At 42.9% G+C, this 19,982-nt stretch overlaps 1 protein-coding gene across 9 annotated transcripts in view; it reads left to right on the top strand.

Moving 5' to 3' along the window:
* Positions 1–19,982, top strand: part of ARHGEF9 (Cdc42 guanine nucleotide exchange factor 9) — a 223,590-nt gene that overhangs the window by 43,175 nt on the left and 160,433 nt on the right. For 5 of the 9 annotated variants that reach the window (XR_009560590.1, XM_060291795.1, XM_060291799.1 and 2 more), the window contains exon 2: positions 11,007–11,186. The exons of 3 other annotated variants lie outside the window; for them this stretch is intronic. Coding sequence is in view for 5 of the 6 variants with exons in the window: in XM_060291795.1 (XP_060147778.1) it covers positions 11,007–11,186 (180 nt within the window). In the remaining variant the exon portion in view is untranslated. Of the gene's footprint in view, positions 1–3,163; positions 3,320–11,006; positions 11,187–19,982 lie in introns of those variants that run through there. One more of the 9 variants, XM_060291800.1, reaches the window with a different exon arrangement.

The raw sequence follows: 19,982 nt of genomic DNA, 5'->3' as shown, positions 1-19,982 counted from the left end.
TAGTCTTTAAGGACACAGTGTGAAGGGGAGCCAGCTCAGCTAATTTGAGTCCCCTGTGGCCTGATCTAGTGAATGCTCACTGACCACTCCTGCTCATCCACCATTTTTCATGTCTGCTGGGAACCCAGGAATATGCTAGACTTTGTCAGGAGAAACATGACCCACCCCTGAACAGGAAATGCTCCTGATAAGGACCAGAAACACTGCTAAATGCCTTGGCCAATGTCTTTTCTCTTTCAGGGAGCAAAGGAGAAGAGGGAAATCAATAAGCTACTGGAAACCATCTTTCACTTTCTGATGGACTGTTTAAATGCAGATTTCTCTTTTGGGCCATAAGGACTCCCCAGGAGACAATTACATTCTCCTTGGAATGCCTGCCAAGGCTAGAGCCTTTGCAAGCCTGTGTCCTGGGTGGGCATGCTCAGTAGACTTCAAGGTGGTTTAAGTTGATTGAAATATGTTTATTTTTCCTCTCTCTTCTCCAGATATAGGAGCATGTCACAGTGCGCCTTACTAAATGCTGTTCCTGTTCTCATCACCTTAGACCAGATGGCCACATTTAATACAACATTAGAACTATTAGTTCCAACCTATCTCCTCCACTGCTCCTCCCCCCACCTACAGTCCTCCTTCCCCTACAAGATTTTAACACGACATCTGTCAAATGGATAAAAAATTACTTTCCCTTCTTCTCTCTGCCTTGCCCACCCACCCTCTGGCTGTGGTGTTGATGAGTATAGAACTATACATGTGGGAGGCACGGAGGACAGATTCTTCATGTAGTTCTAGCCCCCTCTTCCTACCCTTCTGTAAACCTAGAGGAGCCCCACCCCCACCCCTTGGAGGAACGCCAAGGCTGGCCTTCAAGTCACAGTCCAAAGAAATTTAAGGCTCCCAGGGCTGGTCCCCGTTGAATCACATAAAGAAATTCAAGAACCCAGGTGCAGGGCCCAAGATGGGTCTAGGTCACCTCAGGCATTTGGGGCTTTTTGAGCCCTCTTCCTATCCCCTAGGCTTGCCCTGGCCATCTTTCAAGGTATGAAGGCAACAAGAGACCCAAATGGGTGGCTGGAACTTAGTACCCACAGCAAGTCCAAGAAGGGCATGATGCCCAGAGCAGGAATATTTTGGAGATATGGCCTAGTCTGACTCAAGGCAGAGACAGACTGGGGTCAGAGTAACCTCCAGCTTGGGATGAATTGCTTCTGACTCAACTCATGGAGAGTACATTGCTGAGTCAATTTTTTTGCTAATAATTTGTCTCTTAAAATATTGGGAGCTGACTTGGGTAGATTGAACACAGCTCTAAGAAATTGTTTCTAGATTGTAGTGTAGAGAGATGCTGCAAGTATTTTCCATTAGGGCCATTGGGGGCCTCAGTGTTGAAGGTCAGGATGGGGGTGGGAGTGGGTGTGCAGGTGCAGATAGTCTCTTGAAGCAGACAGGGAAAATCCTCCTAGACAAACTGTTATAATTCCTTAGCCTGCCTGGAAGCTGACACAAGAAGGAGAAGCCAGGAGACAGAGTTTCAGAGATTCTGGTTTCTTCTGAATGGGCCAGTGCAGTAACAGGAAATTCTTGTACTTCAAACTCTGGCTCTAGAAAGTTTAAAAGACTCTTGGTCTCAGTATGATATATGATTTAGAATCACTTGGGCTCCTTGTTAAAAATGCTGGGGTGATTCTGAGCAGAGGGTCTGGGGACCACAAATCAAACTGGTGTAATGAATCAGAGGCACCTGAATAGTGCCAAAATAATCCAAAACAGCTTGACTAACTTTTATTCCCAAGATGCTTTGAAGGTGCAAGCTGATGCTTATCAGGTTGGGAACTATTCTGGTATGGGAGACTTCTCCAGCCAACAGTATCATGGTTGGTGGTCTGGAAACATTTCTTCTCTCTGATCTGTGCAATACTTGGCCCAGTTGGCTGCATTTTCTCTAAAGGACTTATTCCTTCAACAAGACCAAACTCTTAACGTCATGAACTTTGGGGCAGCAGCTGGGTCTTACTTCAGAAACTCCTGGGCCCATTAGGTTGAGCTAGTGGCTGAAGTTTCATACCAGAAAAGTCCATTGCTAAGGTCTACACCAAACAAGCAACTTCCCTTACCTCATATGTTTGGTCACCGTTATAGCTGAGATCACTTTGTAACTTCTCTTGGAAGAGGTTTAGAAAGAGGTGTTATCCTTTGTTATTAGTCTGTGATGAATGACAAAATGTCCTGGATGGCTTCATATCTTAAGATGCTTGCCTGGGTTTCCCAAGCTTTTAGTGGCTGACAGGTGTGAGTTGGCTTGTGACATATTGGCGTCTGGATGAGGTGGTCTGTCTTGCTCTTGCTGAGCGACCTGCATCTACGATCACCTTTCAAATCAAGCCAGCCTAGCTGGGGTTCATGTTTCCCAGGTGTGGCTAAAGCCAACCTTCATTTTATTAAAATGAAAAATGGATGGTACAATGAGATATTGAAGAAAGCCAACGCCTAATGACTCACAAATCACATGCCCAAACTAGGAAAAAGATGATCATATCATGAAAAGTGACAGTATTTGCATATTTCCTTTTAGTGCATTTAGAGCCATCATCACTTAAATGCATTAACTATTCTGCTCAGAAATGAAATTATTTAGTTATGGGTGATAGCAATACCCTGATTAAAGCTGAAACTAGCTAAGTGTGAACTATTAAGTCACAGGGAAAAAAAAAAGCAATCCTTATGATTTTTTTTTTAAATTCATGTTGTTTTTTCTTACCTGACATCTCTTCTTCTTTCCCTGATGACCACTGAGCATCTGCGAAGATCTTCAGCAAAAACCAGCCCACCCCAGAAGCCGCCTGGTCATAAATCCTACCGGCAATGGATTGGCCTATAGGCCACCTGGTACATGTTATGCAAACAATTTCTTTGGCCCCATAGAATATTTTGCAACCTGAACAGAAATGCTCACTCTGTTGCTGTGTTCTTCCTCTGAGCTTGCCTGGTTTTAGGGCTCTGGTCATAGAACTTTAGAGGCTAAAAACAATGTTGTTCATTAAAGATTAAGCAGATGTTTTAGATTTACTGTTCACAAGTGTACAGTCTGGAGAATAACACCCTGGTTGATAACTTGAATAACTCCACATTGTCTAATATCTTCTTCTTATCCTAGGTAGAAATTAGTGAAAGAGTCAAGGGAGAGAAAATACAGGCTGGAGTCATCAGAGACAGGATTAAGGAGCAGGTGGGCCAAGATCCTACGGCAAGGAAGAGGCAGCATAGCTCCAGTGTCCCTACACTTAACCATGGCCAAGGGAATGGCTGAATCAGAGGCACAGAGGTAGGAGTTATCTGCCTGCAAGAGACTCAGTTTGACTAGAGTGGAAGGTCCCTGCCAGGTTCAAGACAAGGATTGGATCCATAGATGGGGCTAAATTAAGGAGAATTTTGAGAGATTGACAGTAGAGAGTTCTTGAGGCTTCTTGAGCATGGATAGTGGCACCAGCAAAGAAGTTTTGTGAAGTACAATTATTGAGTAGCTTGAGGAGGAAAGAGACCTGTGAGTAGCAGGAAGGCCAGTTGGGAGGCAACTTGAGGTGATAAGGGCCAGACCTAGGATAAGGCATTGAAATAGAAGATAAAGGGTTTTATCTGAGAGAGATACATGTAGAAGAAAGAAACAGCACACCCAGAAAAGTTATCAGAAATGGGAAAAATGAGGAAGGAGGGGAATGAGGCCTTATTATGAGTTTTACATATGTTTTATTGGAGGCAGTAGCAGGCCCCCAGGGAAATGTGGAACAGGTAGTGGGAAATATGGAACTGGAGGTACTAAGAGCCAATGTCATGAGAAAGATGATTTATCTGAGGAGCTACATGGAGAGAACAAAGAGTAAATGTCCCCATTGACTTTTGAATAGGGCAGTCAAGGGCTAAAGTGGGAAACCCATTCCTCAGTTTTCCCAGCCAGTCTGACTGGCCTGTGCTTTAATGTGTCACTAACAATGCCTGAGTGAGTTATATTCAAGAAGGGACTAGTCAGTGCCAAGTTCTCATTTGCCTGAGTGGAGAGCAAAGAAAGCATACTGGCAAGCACAAAGATGGGTGAGAAGAAATAAGCTGCAATAATGAAATTCCTGTCCTCTGCAAAGCTCAAGTGTTACCCTCAATAGAAAGCCAGGGCTGGAAAGGACTTCAGAAGTCATCTATTTGATTCAAGTCTGTAGCTTGATGGATAAAGAAACTGAGACAGGTAAATGGACCTATCCAAGATGATTCAATGAGTTACTGGCAGAACTTCCTCCAGTAGCCAGTCTTTTGGTACCTCCCCACTGTTGTTGGAACAGTCTGCTTTACATCTTTCCAGAAGTGGGTGAGATTGTTGTCCTTGAACACTTTGGGCAAGATAACCAGAGTCTGTTTACAAGGCCATATGAAAAGGACATCTAGTTTATTCAGGAGAGAGAATAAAATCCCAGCCTATTTTAGATGTGCTTAAAGGGAACAAAGGAAGGAATCTTGCTCTTGTCCATGCCTAGCTGTTGAGGGAGGGGACCTTCTGAGAGGATGGGGGCAGGTACCAACTGAGAAAACCTTACAGAAAGGCAAAACTCCTTCATACTCCTCCTTGTCCCCTTGTGAAGCTTCTCAAAATGCAGGCCTGGCTCAGCTACTTTCATGGCAACTGGAACATATGCTATTCTGAACAACACTTTTTTTAACCTTTCCCTCTTCTATTTCTTGCCATTAAAATTCTAGTATTTCTGGCAGCCACCCAGGCTAATTAAACAACTATTTTGGGGGTGGTATTGCTCAGCTAGAGGGCAAGAATATGGAGGGGAAGGCAAGTGGTACAGCTCTGGAAAACTGGTGAGGGCTTTATTTCTGTGTTGGCAAGGCCTGGCGTTGGGAATCCTCCTTACATGACCCAAAATACCCATTCTCAGACATACCAACCACTGAGGAATGCCTCCTAGACAGGCAGGGAGCCCAACCTGTGGGGGTGGCATGGGGATCCTTGGGAGAATGAGGCATCAGGAGAGGCACGGCTAAAGCCTAGGCTAGAAAGATTCTCTAGGGCAGTGGTTCACCAAGTGTGATTCCTGAACCAGCATCGTAGGCATCCCCTGGGAACTTGTCTGAAATGCAAGTTCTCAAGCCCCATTTCAGACCTACTGAATAAGAGACTCATGGGGCCTAGCAATCTGTGTTTTAACAAGCTTTCTAGAGGATTGAGAACTACTGCTTTAGGTCATTTACAGGGTGGGCTGGTCTCCCTGGAGAGAGAAACCAGCTGGGAGACCTCTCTCCCTGCTATCTTGGCAGGTAGCGTTGGGGATGGGCAAAAGCAAAGCTATACAATAAGCTCAGCTAGAGATTCAAATCTGCTCTACCACCTACTAACTGGGTAACTGTGGGCTACTTGGTAATATCACAGGTTATCTTCAGTAAAAATGGGGATGTTAATGCTTACCTTGGAGAGCCATAGAGACTAAGATCACAAAAGAAAGTCTCTTACCCAATGCCTGGCATATGTTTGCAACAAGTGTAAGTTTCTCTTTCTCCCTCCTTCCCTTTCTTTCTCCCTGTTTTACTTTCTTCCTCCCTTCTTCCTTGCCTTCTTTCCTTCCTCCTGAAAGGGCCCACTGGACACTCCAAGTTAGCTGTAGGCACATTCCTCATTGTTTATCAGAGACCAGCCTAAGAGATCAAACTCCCAATGCCTACAGGGTACAGTGATCATATTTCCAGGTTAAAAGTCAGGGCACATGGGTAGGACAATGGGATAGAATATTTGAAATTAGAATTCCTGGGAAATATAGATAAAAACGAATTGGATATCATTCCTTCTTCTTTTTTTTTTTTTTTTTTTTTTTTGCGGTACGCGGGCCTCTCAACTGTTGTGGTCTCTCCCGTTGCGGAGCACAGGCTCCAGACGCACAGGCTCAGCGGCCATGGCTCACGGGCCTAGCTGCTCTGCGGCATGTGGGATCTTCCCGGACTGGGGCACGAACCCGTGTCCCCTGCATTGGCAGGCAGACTCTCAACCACTGCACCACCAGGGAAGCCCGATATCATTCCTTCTTTAAGAATTATATCAATATTATGACTCTTCCCCCCTTTATCTTCTTATTCATGTCCAAAAGTGTCTTTGGTTTGGGGATGCAGAACACTGTATGTCCCACTCACTGGTAAGTCTGAGCAAGAACCAACCTATATTTAGTCCTGTACTCGAAATGCCCTGAGGATTGGGAATTATTTTAGAAGTCACATCAGCACTGTCCCAAGGCCAAGAGCTATTTGGGTACGTTGCTGGAGTAACCCAGTACCACCTTCTGGCTTTTTGTTGGGCTTGCAAGATGAAGAAGTTGGGATAGTTGGGAAATTAGGAATTTGGGGGGGGGTGAATAAACCAGTTATAAACAAGAAATAAAGAACTTAAGTCTTGATATAGCCACTCCCAAATGGACTTTTCTTGGCTTTCTTCCTCTTATAGGTAGCTCTGTACGATTTGATAATTTGATCAGCTCCTGCTACTCGAAACTCTTGTCCTTGATTTTTATGAGATTGCACCTCTTGGTATCCTAACTATGTTCTGACAGCTCCATTTTGGTTTGTTTCTCTGGCTCCTCTTCTCTTCCTTGCTTCCCATTATTGTTTTCCTACATTTCTGGCCTTCTTTCTTAGCACTTTCTTCCAGGGCAAACTTCCTTGGTTTCTACAATTTCTTCTGGGCCATTGACTCCCAAACCTGTATAACTATCTCCCTTGATCTCTCTTGAACTTCAAATCTACCTGCATGTCCTGCTGGCCCCCAACATTCAGCATATCAAAGAGAAAACTTATCATCTCTTCTCACCTTCCAAAACCAACATTTCCTCATAACTTACCCTCATGCCTTAATGATCACACGTAGGATTGCACTCCCTCTGCCAAATCAACTTTGGCCTCCTCCTTTTACTCAAAGGAGATCTAAATACCTTCAAACAGGTCTCCAATCCATCTTTCTAGCTGCCGTTCAATCCCACTCTTCCCAGCCCTTTCCAACTCCACTACATATTTACCATCAAATTTCCCATAGCCTTCACCTTTGACACTTTACTCTGCCTCACATGCCTTTCTTGTTCCCTACTCTGTAACAATCCTACCCATTCTTTTTTTTTATCATCTTTATTGGGGTATAACTGCTTTACAATGGTATGTTAGTTTCTGCTTTATAACAAAGTGAATCAGTTATACATATATATATGTTCCCATATCTCTTCTTTAAGGCCTATTTCAGTGCCCCATAAAACTGTTTTAGAGTCCAATAGCCACACATGATCCTTCCTCTGAAGTCTTGTACTAGGCCAGAGTATACCAGGCACTGTATGAGGCACTATACATCCAGAACTCAGTTCACCTTCTCTACAATTCTGCCTGTGAGGCAGGTATTAATATCCCCATTTTGCACATGAAGAAACTGAAACCAAGGGTTGTATAGCTTGAAAGTCTCATCCATGGCTTTTGTGATATTGTACTCCTTACATGCTGACAGTTCCATTTTAGTTTATTTATGTGGCTCCTCTTGTACTCTTCACCTCCCATTGTCACTGTTACTTTCTAAAGTAGCAAAGCCCAGAATGGAAGCTAGATTTGCTTGCCCTTAACCACCTTTGCATACTGCTTGAAGGGCATTCACTGTTGGTACCCAAAGGGCCCTTGATCTTCAGGTAAGGACTGTGGCTGAATCACAGTAAGCAGATCCCTGCACACAGTGGGAATGCACTCAATGAGTGTTGGGTGGAAAATGGATGAGCAAAGTCATATTTATGAAAAATTGTAGCAAGTTAAAAGTCAATCCTGTATACAAAGGGGAGATTTAAAACCAATTTCCAGCAGCCCAAACTTAAAACATCTCAGAAGATAGGGAAGAACATTCCCTTATTCCTGCTTGCATTTGTGACTAGAGAACACAGGAGCCCTATACAGCTACGAGCCACTTCTGGATTGCCCTTCTCTCGTTATCTGCACACACATCTGTCAACTCTTGGTTCAGTGCCTTACAGCTTGTGAATCAGGTGGGGGTGTAGAATTATCCTCACTTAACAGATGAAGAAAGTGAGACTCAGAGGCAGCATAGTTTATAAGAGCAGAGGCTCTATAAGAGCCAGACTGTGCCTGCATTTGAATTATGACTTAAGTACTTATTGGCTGTTTGAATTTGGGCAAATTATTTAATCTCTCAGAGCTTCAGTTCCCTCGTCTGTAGGATAGGGATAATAATAGTGTTTCCTCAAAGGGTTGCTGTGAGGATTAAATGAGTTGATGTGTGTAAAGTGCTTAGAATAGTGCCTTACATATATTTAGTGCTCTATATTAGCTAATATTATCATCTTTATCATCCCTTCTTTAGCAAGGTCTTAAATCCAAGTGTTCTTTTTCCACCTTCTCTATCTATGGTGTTATGTTGGGGAAAAAATGGTTCACTAGGCTGGCCATCTTGTGACCTTAGGCAAGTCACTCCTGCTATATTATACCTGATCTATAAAATGAGGGATTAAGGGTGATGATCTTTGAAGTGCTGCCTAGTTCTGTCGTTGATTCCAAGTAGGCAGTGACAACAGGCTTGCCAGTTGGTTTGTGGCCACTGGGTCCTATCCAGGGATTGGCCTTGTCCAGGGCATAGCTGGACTTTGTGACCTGAGTGCCCAGGCATGTCAACTGGACTAAATGGGGACAAGAATGAGCCAAGTGCTGCTGGGAGAATCCAAGCATGGAGTCTCTCAAAAGAAGACTGCACTGTAGAAAAAATACAGGCAGTGGAATCAGCCAGAACTGGGACTAGGGTAATTCAAACAGCATCACAGATAGAGTCCTGAGCAGAGCATTGGTAAGTGATGCCAAGATCACTCTTTGACCCTTGATAAAAAGTCAATGATATATCTTTAGACTATAAGCCCTCATGGTGCTCTGAGTTGGGCCTGTATGTGCTTATCGAGCTCTAGCAGCACCCTGTTGGTACCCATCTTTGGCAGGACAGGGGAGACTTCTCTGTAAATACTTATTTTATTGAGGTCAGTGACCAGCAATTCTTCTTCTCCACTGAGGCCAGAACAAGAAGATATTGACTTTTAGTGTAATTGGAAGAAAGCAAATTCAACATATAAATAAATCTCCTCTTAGTCAGGGGCACCAGTAACTGAAGGTGGCTGTCCAAGTCTCTTTCTTTGGGGTTGAAGAATGGAGCCATCTTGTTTATGATATTATGAATGGAGTTCTGTGAGTTCATTTTAGCTTATTAGTAAACATTGGTAGTATGGCATGATAGGTATTAGTGCATATACAGTCAGAAGACTGAGCTCCATAATTTATTACATGTGTGATTGGCCAAAGGACCAGGCCACCACTCTGAGCCTCAGTTTCCTTATCTTTAAAATATGGGTAATAGATCCAGCTCATTCAGTAAGGATCAAGTGATGCAGTAGATGTGAAAACACTTTGTGAACAGTAAAGCATGAGGTACTTTAAATGTGTTATTACAAAAGGTCCTATTTGAAATCTCTTTTACATCCAAGCTGAGGAGCTCCCTCTATGCCTTCTATAGAAGGCACAATGGCTAGACCCCTGAGCAATGAAGGATGCCTCATGCAGAAGCTAACCAACAGAATGCCCTAACTAAGTCAAAAGATCAGTGTGTGTGTTTTCTCCTGTGTGTGATGTGTTATGCATTAATATCATGACCATAGGGGTATTCTCTGGCTGGTATGTTGGAAGGCAGACCTGTGTGAGAGGATGCATGTTCCATATTCTGTCTCTGTTATCTTTAAATTGTTTTGACTTCAGTCTTGTGGAGCCATAATTGCCTTGGGGTCCTTCCTCAAAGTAGGCTAATGGAAAAGATGACTTCTAGAGGACATGTTCAGCAATTCAGTTCTGGGGAGGGAATGTTTGAGTCCTTTGCCTGACAGGACATATGTTCTCTATTCTGGAAATTGTTCCTCCAAATGCCAGAAAGATTGATGACCCATACAGGCTGGAACCAGTTAGGGGAAAAAGAAGAATACATAACACAGTGGTCAGGATGGTAGCCAGAGAGAAACTAACTATTCCCCAACACCCATCCTCATCACTGTGCATAGACAAGTGTCATGAACATATGTGTGTGTATGTTTATGTGGCAGTGGCATAGATGTCTGCCTGGCGCTATGTGGAGCCAAGTCCTGCTGGCCACAAATTCTAAGGACCAAGGTTAGGCTCTGTGCATAGCCCCTGCCTTGCTGACTGAAACTGAGCTTACCCCTTAACTTGCTTATGGTTCAGTTTTGCCATCTATCAGATGTAGAAGTCAACCTAGATTCCCTGTGTATCTTACAGGGTGGTTGTTTAAATCACTGAGTGAATCTGTGACAATGTCGAGTTTCTTGGGAGCAAGGCATCACAGAACGCCATATTCTTTCATACCTATGAACACATGACCTCTCTGGATAGCATCATGTGTGGGTGAGAACAGGAGGCTGCAGGACTGGGGTCCATTATATGTGAGGAATGCTGTGGTCTGTAACTCCTGAGGGTGGGGTACAGTAGGATTAAATAATGTATCACCAACTCTCAATTGGACAGTTCCAAAGAAGAAGAAGAAAGGGGGAGGAGCACAGAGAATTTATAGCAAATATGCTCGAGCCTCATTTTAGCCATTGGTTTCAGACTCTCTGCCCATTCCAGCTCCAGGGCTGCCTCGAAGTACCAAGGAGAATGGATTGGAGCTTTTTCTTCTCTAGGGAAGGAGATCTTGAGTAGGGATAAAATCATGAGGTCTGTGTAGTCCATATACACATTCTGGGTCATTCTACCCACTGGCTAATGGAGAGTTGATAGTATTATTTGTCTTGTAGTCCAGTGGAGCTTGCTCTCCCAATGTCATCTCCATCACCCTACCCTTCATCACTAATATGTGAGTTTTTCCATAAGTAGTAGAGATTTGGGGAGGGGGGCAAGTAAGGTAGCTAGACGTGTGGACTGAACACATTCTTATTTTGTCTCCTAAGCTGATCACTGGAGATTCCATCGTTAGTGCTGAGGCAGTATGGGATCACGTCACCATGGCCAACCGGGAGTTGGCATTTAAGGCTGGCGACGTCATCAAAGTCTTGGATGCTTCCAACAAGGATTGGTGGTGGGGCCAGATCGACGATGAGGAGGGATGGTTTCCTGCCAGCTTTGTGAGGGTGAGTGTCAGCCTTCACTCTCCTCTCCTGTCTCCTTGGCTACTTGCCCCTGGCCTCCCCTTCACCAGCCCTTGTTTTCCTCCTTCCCCTTCTTGTGACTCCTCACATTTTTCCCCATGTGTTTGGTCACCTACCCAGGGCCCGGGCTTCCTTTAATCTTTGCCCTTCTAGTTTTGAGACTTTTTTATCTTGTTTATTTTAACAATCCCCACCTCCTGCCTCCCACCTTCTACCCACTGTGACTTTGCACAAATCACTTCCCTTTTTGCCTTGATGGTTTTGAAGATGCTTTTAACTCTATATTGCTGTGAAATTTTACCTTTCTTCTCTCTCTTTTCTGTTTTCTTTCTTTTCCTTGCCTCCTCTTTTTTTATCCTTTCTTTTTATAGATCTCTTCCCACCCTCTTTCTCCCCTCCCCACTCCTCTCTGCTTCCTTTGCCTCCTTTCTCTCATTTAGGGAAGTGTGAACACCCCTGCGTGTTGTCTTATGATTGTCTACAGCTGTGAATGTAAGCATCTGGGCTCTCTACCCTCCCAGGGGTTGGAGTTTACTCATTGCAAATCTTACTTTTTGCAAGGTGGCTGGGAACTAAGATGTGTCCAGGGTGGGAAGCAGGCAGCTTGATAGTGCTGGCAAGGCCTTGGCCCCTTTGACATTGTACCATGAAAAACCTGGCCGTTAAAAGAAGGGGCTCTTGGGAAGGGGCTCCTTAGCAGTTTCCACTTCCTCTGGGTCACCCATTAGCAGGATGCTAATGGGGAAAGAACATTGGCCTGGTGTTCCAGCTCTTGGCCATCCTTGGAGTTATGAGCTAGAATCAGTTGTTTGGCAATTGTGAGCTCTGATTTTCCCCATATGCAAAATGGTGTTGGCAATTCTTTCATGACAGGGGATATCACAGTGAATTAAATAATGTACATTAAAACAGATTTGTGGCAATACAAGTACCAAAGCCACATCAGGATGTCTTATGACCATCCTTACCACAGCCTATCATCTTTTGTTAGTTTCTTTTGTAATATAAGACTGAAGTCCTGACCCCAAACAAAAGATCAGAGTGGCTTGGGCCCTTGGGCCCTTGGAGAAGGGTCTCAGGATAAGAAGGATAGAAGTGTGACATGAAGGAAGGAGCAGGGCATTTGGAATCAGATAATCTGAGATGCAGATGCAGTTTCAGCTTTACTACCTCCTAGCTCTGTGGCTTTTGGCAAGACTTTTATCTTTCCTGAGCCTTATTTCCTCATCTGAAAAATAGGAATAGGAGACTTTTTATGAGGATTAAATGAGATCACTATGTGAGTAAAGAATCCGACACAGTGCTTGGCACATAGTGGGTACTTAGCAAATGGTAACTTGCTTTATCATTATCATTATCCTCATCATCACCACCACCACCTCCACCTTATTAACTCCAATAAGGTCTATGTATGAAGGCTGGTCATAGTGGTTGAAAGAGGCCTCCTTCCTTGGAGGGCTGCAAATGTAGGAAGCACTGTTATCCAGTTAGAGCAATTTAGGTGAGGGCACTGCTCAGAAGCAAGGAAGTAGACAAAATAGCCTCTCATCCCCTCTATCCTGAGAATTTCTTAATGAAATATCCAGTCCTTTCTCCTCTACCTATATGGAGTCTTCCATCAGAGTTTCCACATGCTGTGTGTCCAAGCTCAGCTTTGTTGGTTGATGAACTGGTCCCAGGGGTAGTTAGAAAGAACACATCAATAACCATGGGCCTTTGGAACTAACAAGAGGCCCCGTACACAGACAGCTTGTGTGTCTTAGGCTGACGGCCCTCCCTTTAAAAGAAGGATTAAACTGCACCCAGTGACAAAATCACCCACATCTGCATGTATTTCACCTATAGTGAAATGTCATTTTTATAATAAACTGTAATTCAAGGGGTGGGACAAAATATTGAGCAAGGCAGAATGACCCCAGGAGGTGAATGACAGAATCAAGCTTCAGAATATCAATGAACTGGCATTGATTTTCCTACATCCAAGTCCAGGAGGAGTGTTTTTCCAAGCACACAGCCCAAGCAGCCTGTTGGATGGGCTGAAGCTGACCTTTGAGAAGACCACTGGCTGGGCCAGGCATGCATAGTATAGAGTCTAGCCTAGTGGTTCTCAATCCTGGCTTCACAATGAAATAATTCACTTGGAATCTTAAAAAAAAAACAAAAAACAACAAACACTAAAACCCAGGCTCTAGGCTAGTTAAATCACAGTCTTTGATGTTGAGAACGATTTGGCCTAGGCCAGTACAGTCCAATAGAAATATAATGTGAGGGACTTCCCTGGTGGTCCAGTGGTTAAGACTCTGTGCTACCAATTCAGGGGCCTGGGTTCGATCTCTGGTCATGGAATTAGATCCCACTTGCTGCAGCTAAGAGCCCTCATGCTGCAACTAAAGATCCCACATGCCACAATGAAGATCCTGCATGCCGCAACTAAGATCCACACAGCCAAATAAAATAAATAAATAAATAAATATTTTTAAAAAAAGAAATATAATGTGAGCTACAAATGCAAATCTCAAATATAATTTAAAAATTTCTAGTAGCCACACTAAAAAAAGTTAAAAAGATACAGTGAAATTAATTTAATGTATTTTACTTAACCTAATATATCTAAAATATTATGATAAAATATAATATATTATCACTATAAATTTTTTAATAATATATTTTACTAAGTCTTTGAAATCTGATGTGTTTCTATACACATCTCAATTCATACTGGTCACATTTCAAGTGTTCATTAGCCATATGTGGCTAGTTGCTCTATCAGATAACACATATCGAGACTGAGGACTGTGACAGTAGACCAGGAGCATTAATGACAGAGCCTAAATCATAAATTAGAGCTCCAATATTCTATTATACCAGCTCCAATATTCTATTCTATTCTATTCTATTTTACCAGTGTTTATTCTTTGAGGAACTAAGATAGCATTCCATGTTGCCTCAGATTGTATTCAGAACGAGCATTTGATCATTGCAAACCTTTTTTTTTTTTAAGTAATAGTTGAATGGTCTTCAGATCTCTAAAGGAGAGTACCATGCAACCTTAGTGGCCAGCTGTTGTGGTGTCACCAGTAAAAAGAAATGGGGTTAAACTGTTGCATGAATGATGTGAAAATTGACTCCAAGTTAGACCTTTCAATTCTCATGAATGAGCATTTATGTGTAGGTTTACATTTCTGGTAAGATTGTGTGTTCCTCAAGGAACTGAATGATGGAAGTTATGTAGGCTTTTCTAGTAGATATTTAAAAGTAGAATTGCTATTTCCATTCTTCTACACTGATTTTGGTTGAGGATAGAATGGTATTGTGCAGGCAGTGCTAGATATATTAGAAAATGAGAGACCTGAGTTCTAATTTGGCTCTCTAAAACATTTGACATATGATAATTTGCTTTTAGTTTCTCCTTCACCTCTGAAGCATTCTCTAGAATCTATTCAAGCTCTGACAATGTCTAGGTAAGACATAGCGATGAGTCACACTGAACTGTTGAAACTTCATTAGTACTGATGTTATTGGTAGGTAGATAGGTGGTTTCCTGAGAGGCTGTACCTATATGTTGTATAGTTCCCTTGTTTATCCAGACTCATCCTGAGCTAAGATTCAGTAGCTCCTTGAGAATATCATCCTTAGGTTATTTGACATATAACATGAAAGTATAATGGCAAAGAAAAGACTTTCCTCCTAACTCTATACCAACCGGACACCTTTGTGGATCACTGGACCAAATTGGTCGCTGACATAGTGGAGCATCTCCATTTCCTGTCTGGAAGACTCATTGCTGTGTGAACATCCCAGCCCTAGGATGGATAATCCAGGGTGCTTAATGCTGTTCTATCCAAGCTAGCCATACCTGTTGTTAATCAGGTTTAAAACCAATGTGGAATCTGAGAAACCCAGATTCTTGCCTCAGTCTGCTGAGTATGCAGCTTGAGCAGCTTCCTGTACATCTTTGAAGCCCAGTTTTCCTCCTTGTAAAATGGGGATAATTAAGTCTTTTAAAAATCCTTTGTAACCTGAGGTATGCTGGATACCTGTAAATAGGAAGTGTGATACCACTTTGGTTACTGTACAAGAAATTGCTGGGTTTATGTATCTTCTATTCAGTCAAATATCTGCCTCTCCTGTTGTTCAGAATTTCATTCTGTATGTATATACATGTATTGTGTGTGTTCTGAAAGTCTCTTTCTTCTGTACTGGGAATATGACTTCACAGGAGCAATACAGGAGTTGATTTACCTTCCCAGCAAATGGTCAGGTTAAGTGAATTACAGCTTGCTGAATATTAGTCCTCACATCTAACTGTTGACATCTTCAGCTGCTTTCCTGGGCCAGTTTCCCCTTTGGGAGCTGAGAGCAGACTGCTGGGATATGATTGTGTCTCTAAGTAGAAAATCCCATCCCTGTGGTGGCCCTCCTTTCGCATGCTGGCCCTAACTCCAAATCATTCAGGTCCATTTCTTTTTTTTTTTTTGCGGTATGCGGGCCTCTCACTGTTGTGGCCTCTCCCACTGTGGAGCACAGGCTCCGGACAAGCAGGCTCAGTGGCCATGGCTCACGGGCCCAGCCGCTCCGCTGCATGTAGGATCTTCCCAGACTGGGGCACGAACCTGTGTCCCCTGCATCGGCAGGCGGACTCTCAACCACTGCACCACCAGGGAAGCCCCAGGTCCATTTCTTTTATCACCATGTAAAAATTGGCCTTTGCTCTGACTTTGGGCCATGGCCTGGGGACAGCTTACTACCCACTTGAGGGCAGGCTCTGTACAGAATACATGACAACCTGCTATTGTCAGTGGTAGGTGAGGCCTGAGGGACAAGATATGGGTTTGTTCAGAAAATAAAGAGCCTACTCAGATGCCATCAGAACATATTGTCCTTGTTTCTTCAAATTCTAGATTTCCCTGGTTTCTGGACTACATGGATGCAGGAGATGAAAGGATGAGCTAATCAGGTCACTACCATCATTCCTTACAGTTGTACAGATTAGATGTAACAGAAATTAAACCTCTACTGTTCATAGAGAAACCCACTGCTCCAGAGTGTTACTTGGCTTTTAATTATATAGTGTCTATTTTTGTTTGCACTTGGGGAAAGTTTTTCACCTGTATGAAACCCTACTCACAATAGATTTACAGCTGGAAAGACCCATCTTGGCCAGGAGTAGCTGACTTAGATGTTTACAGGGCCAGGCAGGTAACTTACATGAGTAAAGCAGTCTGGTACCAGGGTTAAGTGGGAGCCTGTATCCAGCTGGGAAATCTATGCCCTATATAAAGGGAGCAAAAGTGACTTGGATGGTTCTCATTGGTGGGATAGGTTATAGGAAGTAGGGAAGTCCAGTGAACTCAGATCTTCCAGATTTTTCAAGAAAAGCCAGGAATTGGATTTTATTCATATTTTTGAAATGTTGACCAGTAATTCACATTTTTAAAAGAAACACTGTGAAGAATAAACTGAACATATCAGCAGGCTAAATTGTAACCCCAGCTTGTGACCACTGCTCATCCTAATTTCTTCATTTTATAAATCCTGAGGAAACATGGGCTCAGAGAATGCAATTGACTTTCTCACTCATGTAGGGAATTAGTGACAAAGCTAGTACTTGAACCCAGGCCTCCTGAATCTTACTTTAGACAGGTGATTTAAAGTCTTTGTCTAGTAAGTACAATGTCTAGACTTCTTCAGGTATGGTTTCTGTCAGTTTACTGTTTTCCTATGAATGGGCCATAATGTCCTGTTTCTTTGTATGCCTTGTAATTTTGTGTTGAAAACTGGGCATTTTGAATATTATAGTGTGATAACTCTGGAAATAAGATTCTCCTCCTTCCCCAGAGTTTTTTTGCTGTTGTTTGTTGAGGGATACAGTTGTCCATTTGTTTAGTGACTTTTCCAAATCTTTTGTTTTTTTTTTTTGCAAAGACTGCCTTCTTTGTCATGTGTGGTAATGGAAATCTCTATTCCATTATGTCATTGGTCAGCCAGTGACCTGACAGGGATTGCTTTTAGATACTTGGAGCCAAAACAAACAAACTACTATCCTGGTCTTTGCAACTTGGCTCAGAGCTGGGGCATTCCTTCAACACTAATCCAGACTGCCCACAGCTCTGCCTTAGTCTTCTTCTCCTACTCTCCTGATTTCATGGAACCTGCAGATTCTCCAGAAGTGCAAGCCTACAATCTGCTCAGCCTTTTTCTGAGCATGCGTCTGGTCCGGGGCATGTGTGTTTCACTCTGACTTCCTCCGTATGCACAGTGGCCCTTCTAAGTCTTTATTCTCCCAAGAAACTTTTTCCTCAGTCTCTTCCTTCCTGTGGTATTGGATTCATTTGCTGCTTGCCCCTTCTACTATCCCTTGCCCTGGGTGGACAGGGGCAGTGTATGTCTTTAAGTCTTTCAACAGAGGCAGTCACAACCTCTAAAGCCAATTTAGCCTTAGGGGGTGGGGGGTACAAGACAAAGGCCAGTCTCTGTGCCTAGCCCTCAAGGACCAAACAGATCAAAACACACAGCCACAACATTTTAAAAACAAGGTCTTTAGTCCCTTGGCATCAGCAACCTGCAGGAGGAATGTGGGCCACCTTTCTCTTAGCTGCTGGGGAATCAGGAACGGTAGACAAATTAGCAAAAATGCTTCAAAATTCTCTTACCAAATTTTAGCCATTCTTTTCTGCATCAAGAGGGATAAATTGGAAGATTGGGATTGACATATAAACACTGCTATATATAAAATAGGTAACTAGTAAGGACCTACTATATAGCACAGGGAACTCTACTCAATACTCTGTATTGACCTATATGGGAAAAGAATCTAAAACAAAGTGGATGCATGTATATGTACAACTGATGAACTTTGCTGTACACCTGAAACTAACACAACATTGTAAATCAACTATACTCCAATAAAATTTTTTTATAAAAGGGTTCCTTGGTTCCTGTAAGTTTCGAATTAGATTCCAGAATTCTGAAAAAGTTGGTCTGTCAGTGTTTGCCAGCTAAAGGTTGTTTCAGTAGAGGGCCTGATTCTTTGTGCATCCTAATCTGCCACTTTTAGTGATGTTACCCCCTCTTGAATCTTAATCCTGTGCTTTCTGGGCTACAGAACAGTCAGGAAAAGGTATGCATGGGCTGCTAACAAGACTGTTAACACTTGAGGACCTACCTCCCATTTCAGGCTAATGGCAACTGTGTTTTGATTTCTTGAGATGAGTTCAGACATGCCAGCCCTTGTTTTATCCATTCAAGCTTCAGGTGGACAAAGACCTCTAGCCTTAACCATCTATGCAGAAAGTCTTATTTGTGATGCTAGAGTTGACTCATTACAGGATCTGTGAATTGAGGATGACATTAGCAGGGAGGACATTTCTCCCTGGATTACAGAAATTTCTCTCCTTCATACTAGAGTTTCAAACGGTATTATTAGCACTCATTTGCATTCACATGATCCATCTTAATGGCTTCTCACTATGTACACACTTTGGATGACATTATCCAGTACATCCTTTATCTAATTGGTGGGGAATTTTCTTTTTTTTTTTTAATATGGAGTCACCCAGCTCAGAGATAACCTTAAATATGGCTGGTGCCTGACCCAGGTGATTTCCTCCATATTCAAGTAGGTCACCCTGTAGGTCTCTCTCAGAATCTCCAAATTGAAAACAACCATGAGGGTCATACAGTCTATCCCCCAGCCTCCAGGCAGGATTATAATTAAATTATCCTGGACTTTGGCGAACCTGGCGGGCATCTGTCAGCAAAGCCTAAACTACTTCCTTGATTAAGGCTGTTAGCCCTTATGTTGTAGTCTAAGCCAATTTCTTTAAGCATGTGGCTTTTTGCACTAGGCAGATGATATTTAAGAGCTGGCACCAGTAGAAGTCACTCTGAATTGTTCCCTTCATGATGGAGCTTTCCTTCCAAGGCCTTGCTCTTGATCCATAACATGAATTGGAAATTTGGTTGGCTGCCTGAGTTTAAGACTATGATCTGAGGCCTAGGGTCTGTTTTTCTCTGTGTAGCTAACCCCTAGGTTCATTTAGGGATCAGTTTGGGCCTCCCTGGTACCATGTCTACACTATCTTGGTGATCTTGATGACTTGAGGAGAGAAAGACCATGACTGATTGAGTGCTTGGAGATAAGGTCTGTTTCTGAGGCTCTTTGGGAAGTATGACATTTTGGAAAATCATGATAATTGTGTATATATATATTTGTATATGCATATATTTCATTTTCTGTCATTATTGATGTAATTATGAGTCAGGGTAAACCTCTTATCTTTTTCTTCTTATTATTACTACTGCTGTTACTATCTCCTTACCAGTATTTACTAATCTTTGAACAAAAGTGACTGTCCAGCACTTAGCAAAGCTACAACCTTGAGCCAGGTAGACAAGGGCTGAGGATGTCTGGCATCTTGAGAGGCCTCCTCCCAGGAACCTTGTCCTGCTTATTAGAGAGTCACCATAAAAACCATACTCAGATGCCCATGGGTTTCTTTTTTGGTTTTCAGAAGTGAGTCTTCTCTGAAGAACTTGATTTGGGAATGCCTTAGTGCTGAATGAGAGAATTGACATTTTTTTCTTTAATTCTGTTCCCAGAATGGGTTTGATCCCTTAGATTAACTCAGGGTGATCATTTCTGGAGGACATGAAGACTGGTTGCCAATCTCTAGGATATGAGCCACAGGCAAAGGGTCTGAGGGCTCAGGCCTTGTGTGTACCATTCCTGTTAGAGATCCAGCCAGCAATGGAGTCTGATACCTCCTGGCCTAAATA

Source organism: Globicephala melas, chromosome X, assembly GCF_963455315.2.
Source record: "Globicephala melas chromosome X, mGloMel1.2, whole genome shotgun sequence".
In the NCBI taxonomy this organism is placed as follows: domain Eukaryota; kingdom Metazoa; phylum Chordata; class Mammalia; order Artiodactyla; family Delphinidae; genus Globicephala; species Globicephala melas.
The sequence above is the reverse complement of the archived record's forward strand: the minus strand, read 5'-3'. Positions and strand labels throughout refer to the sequence as shown.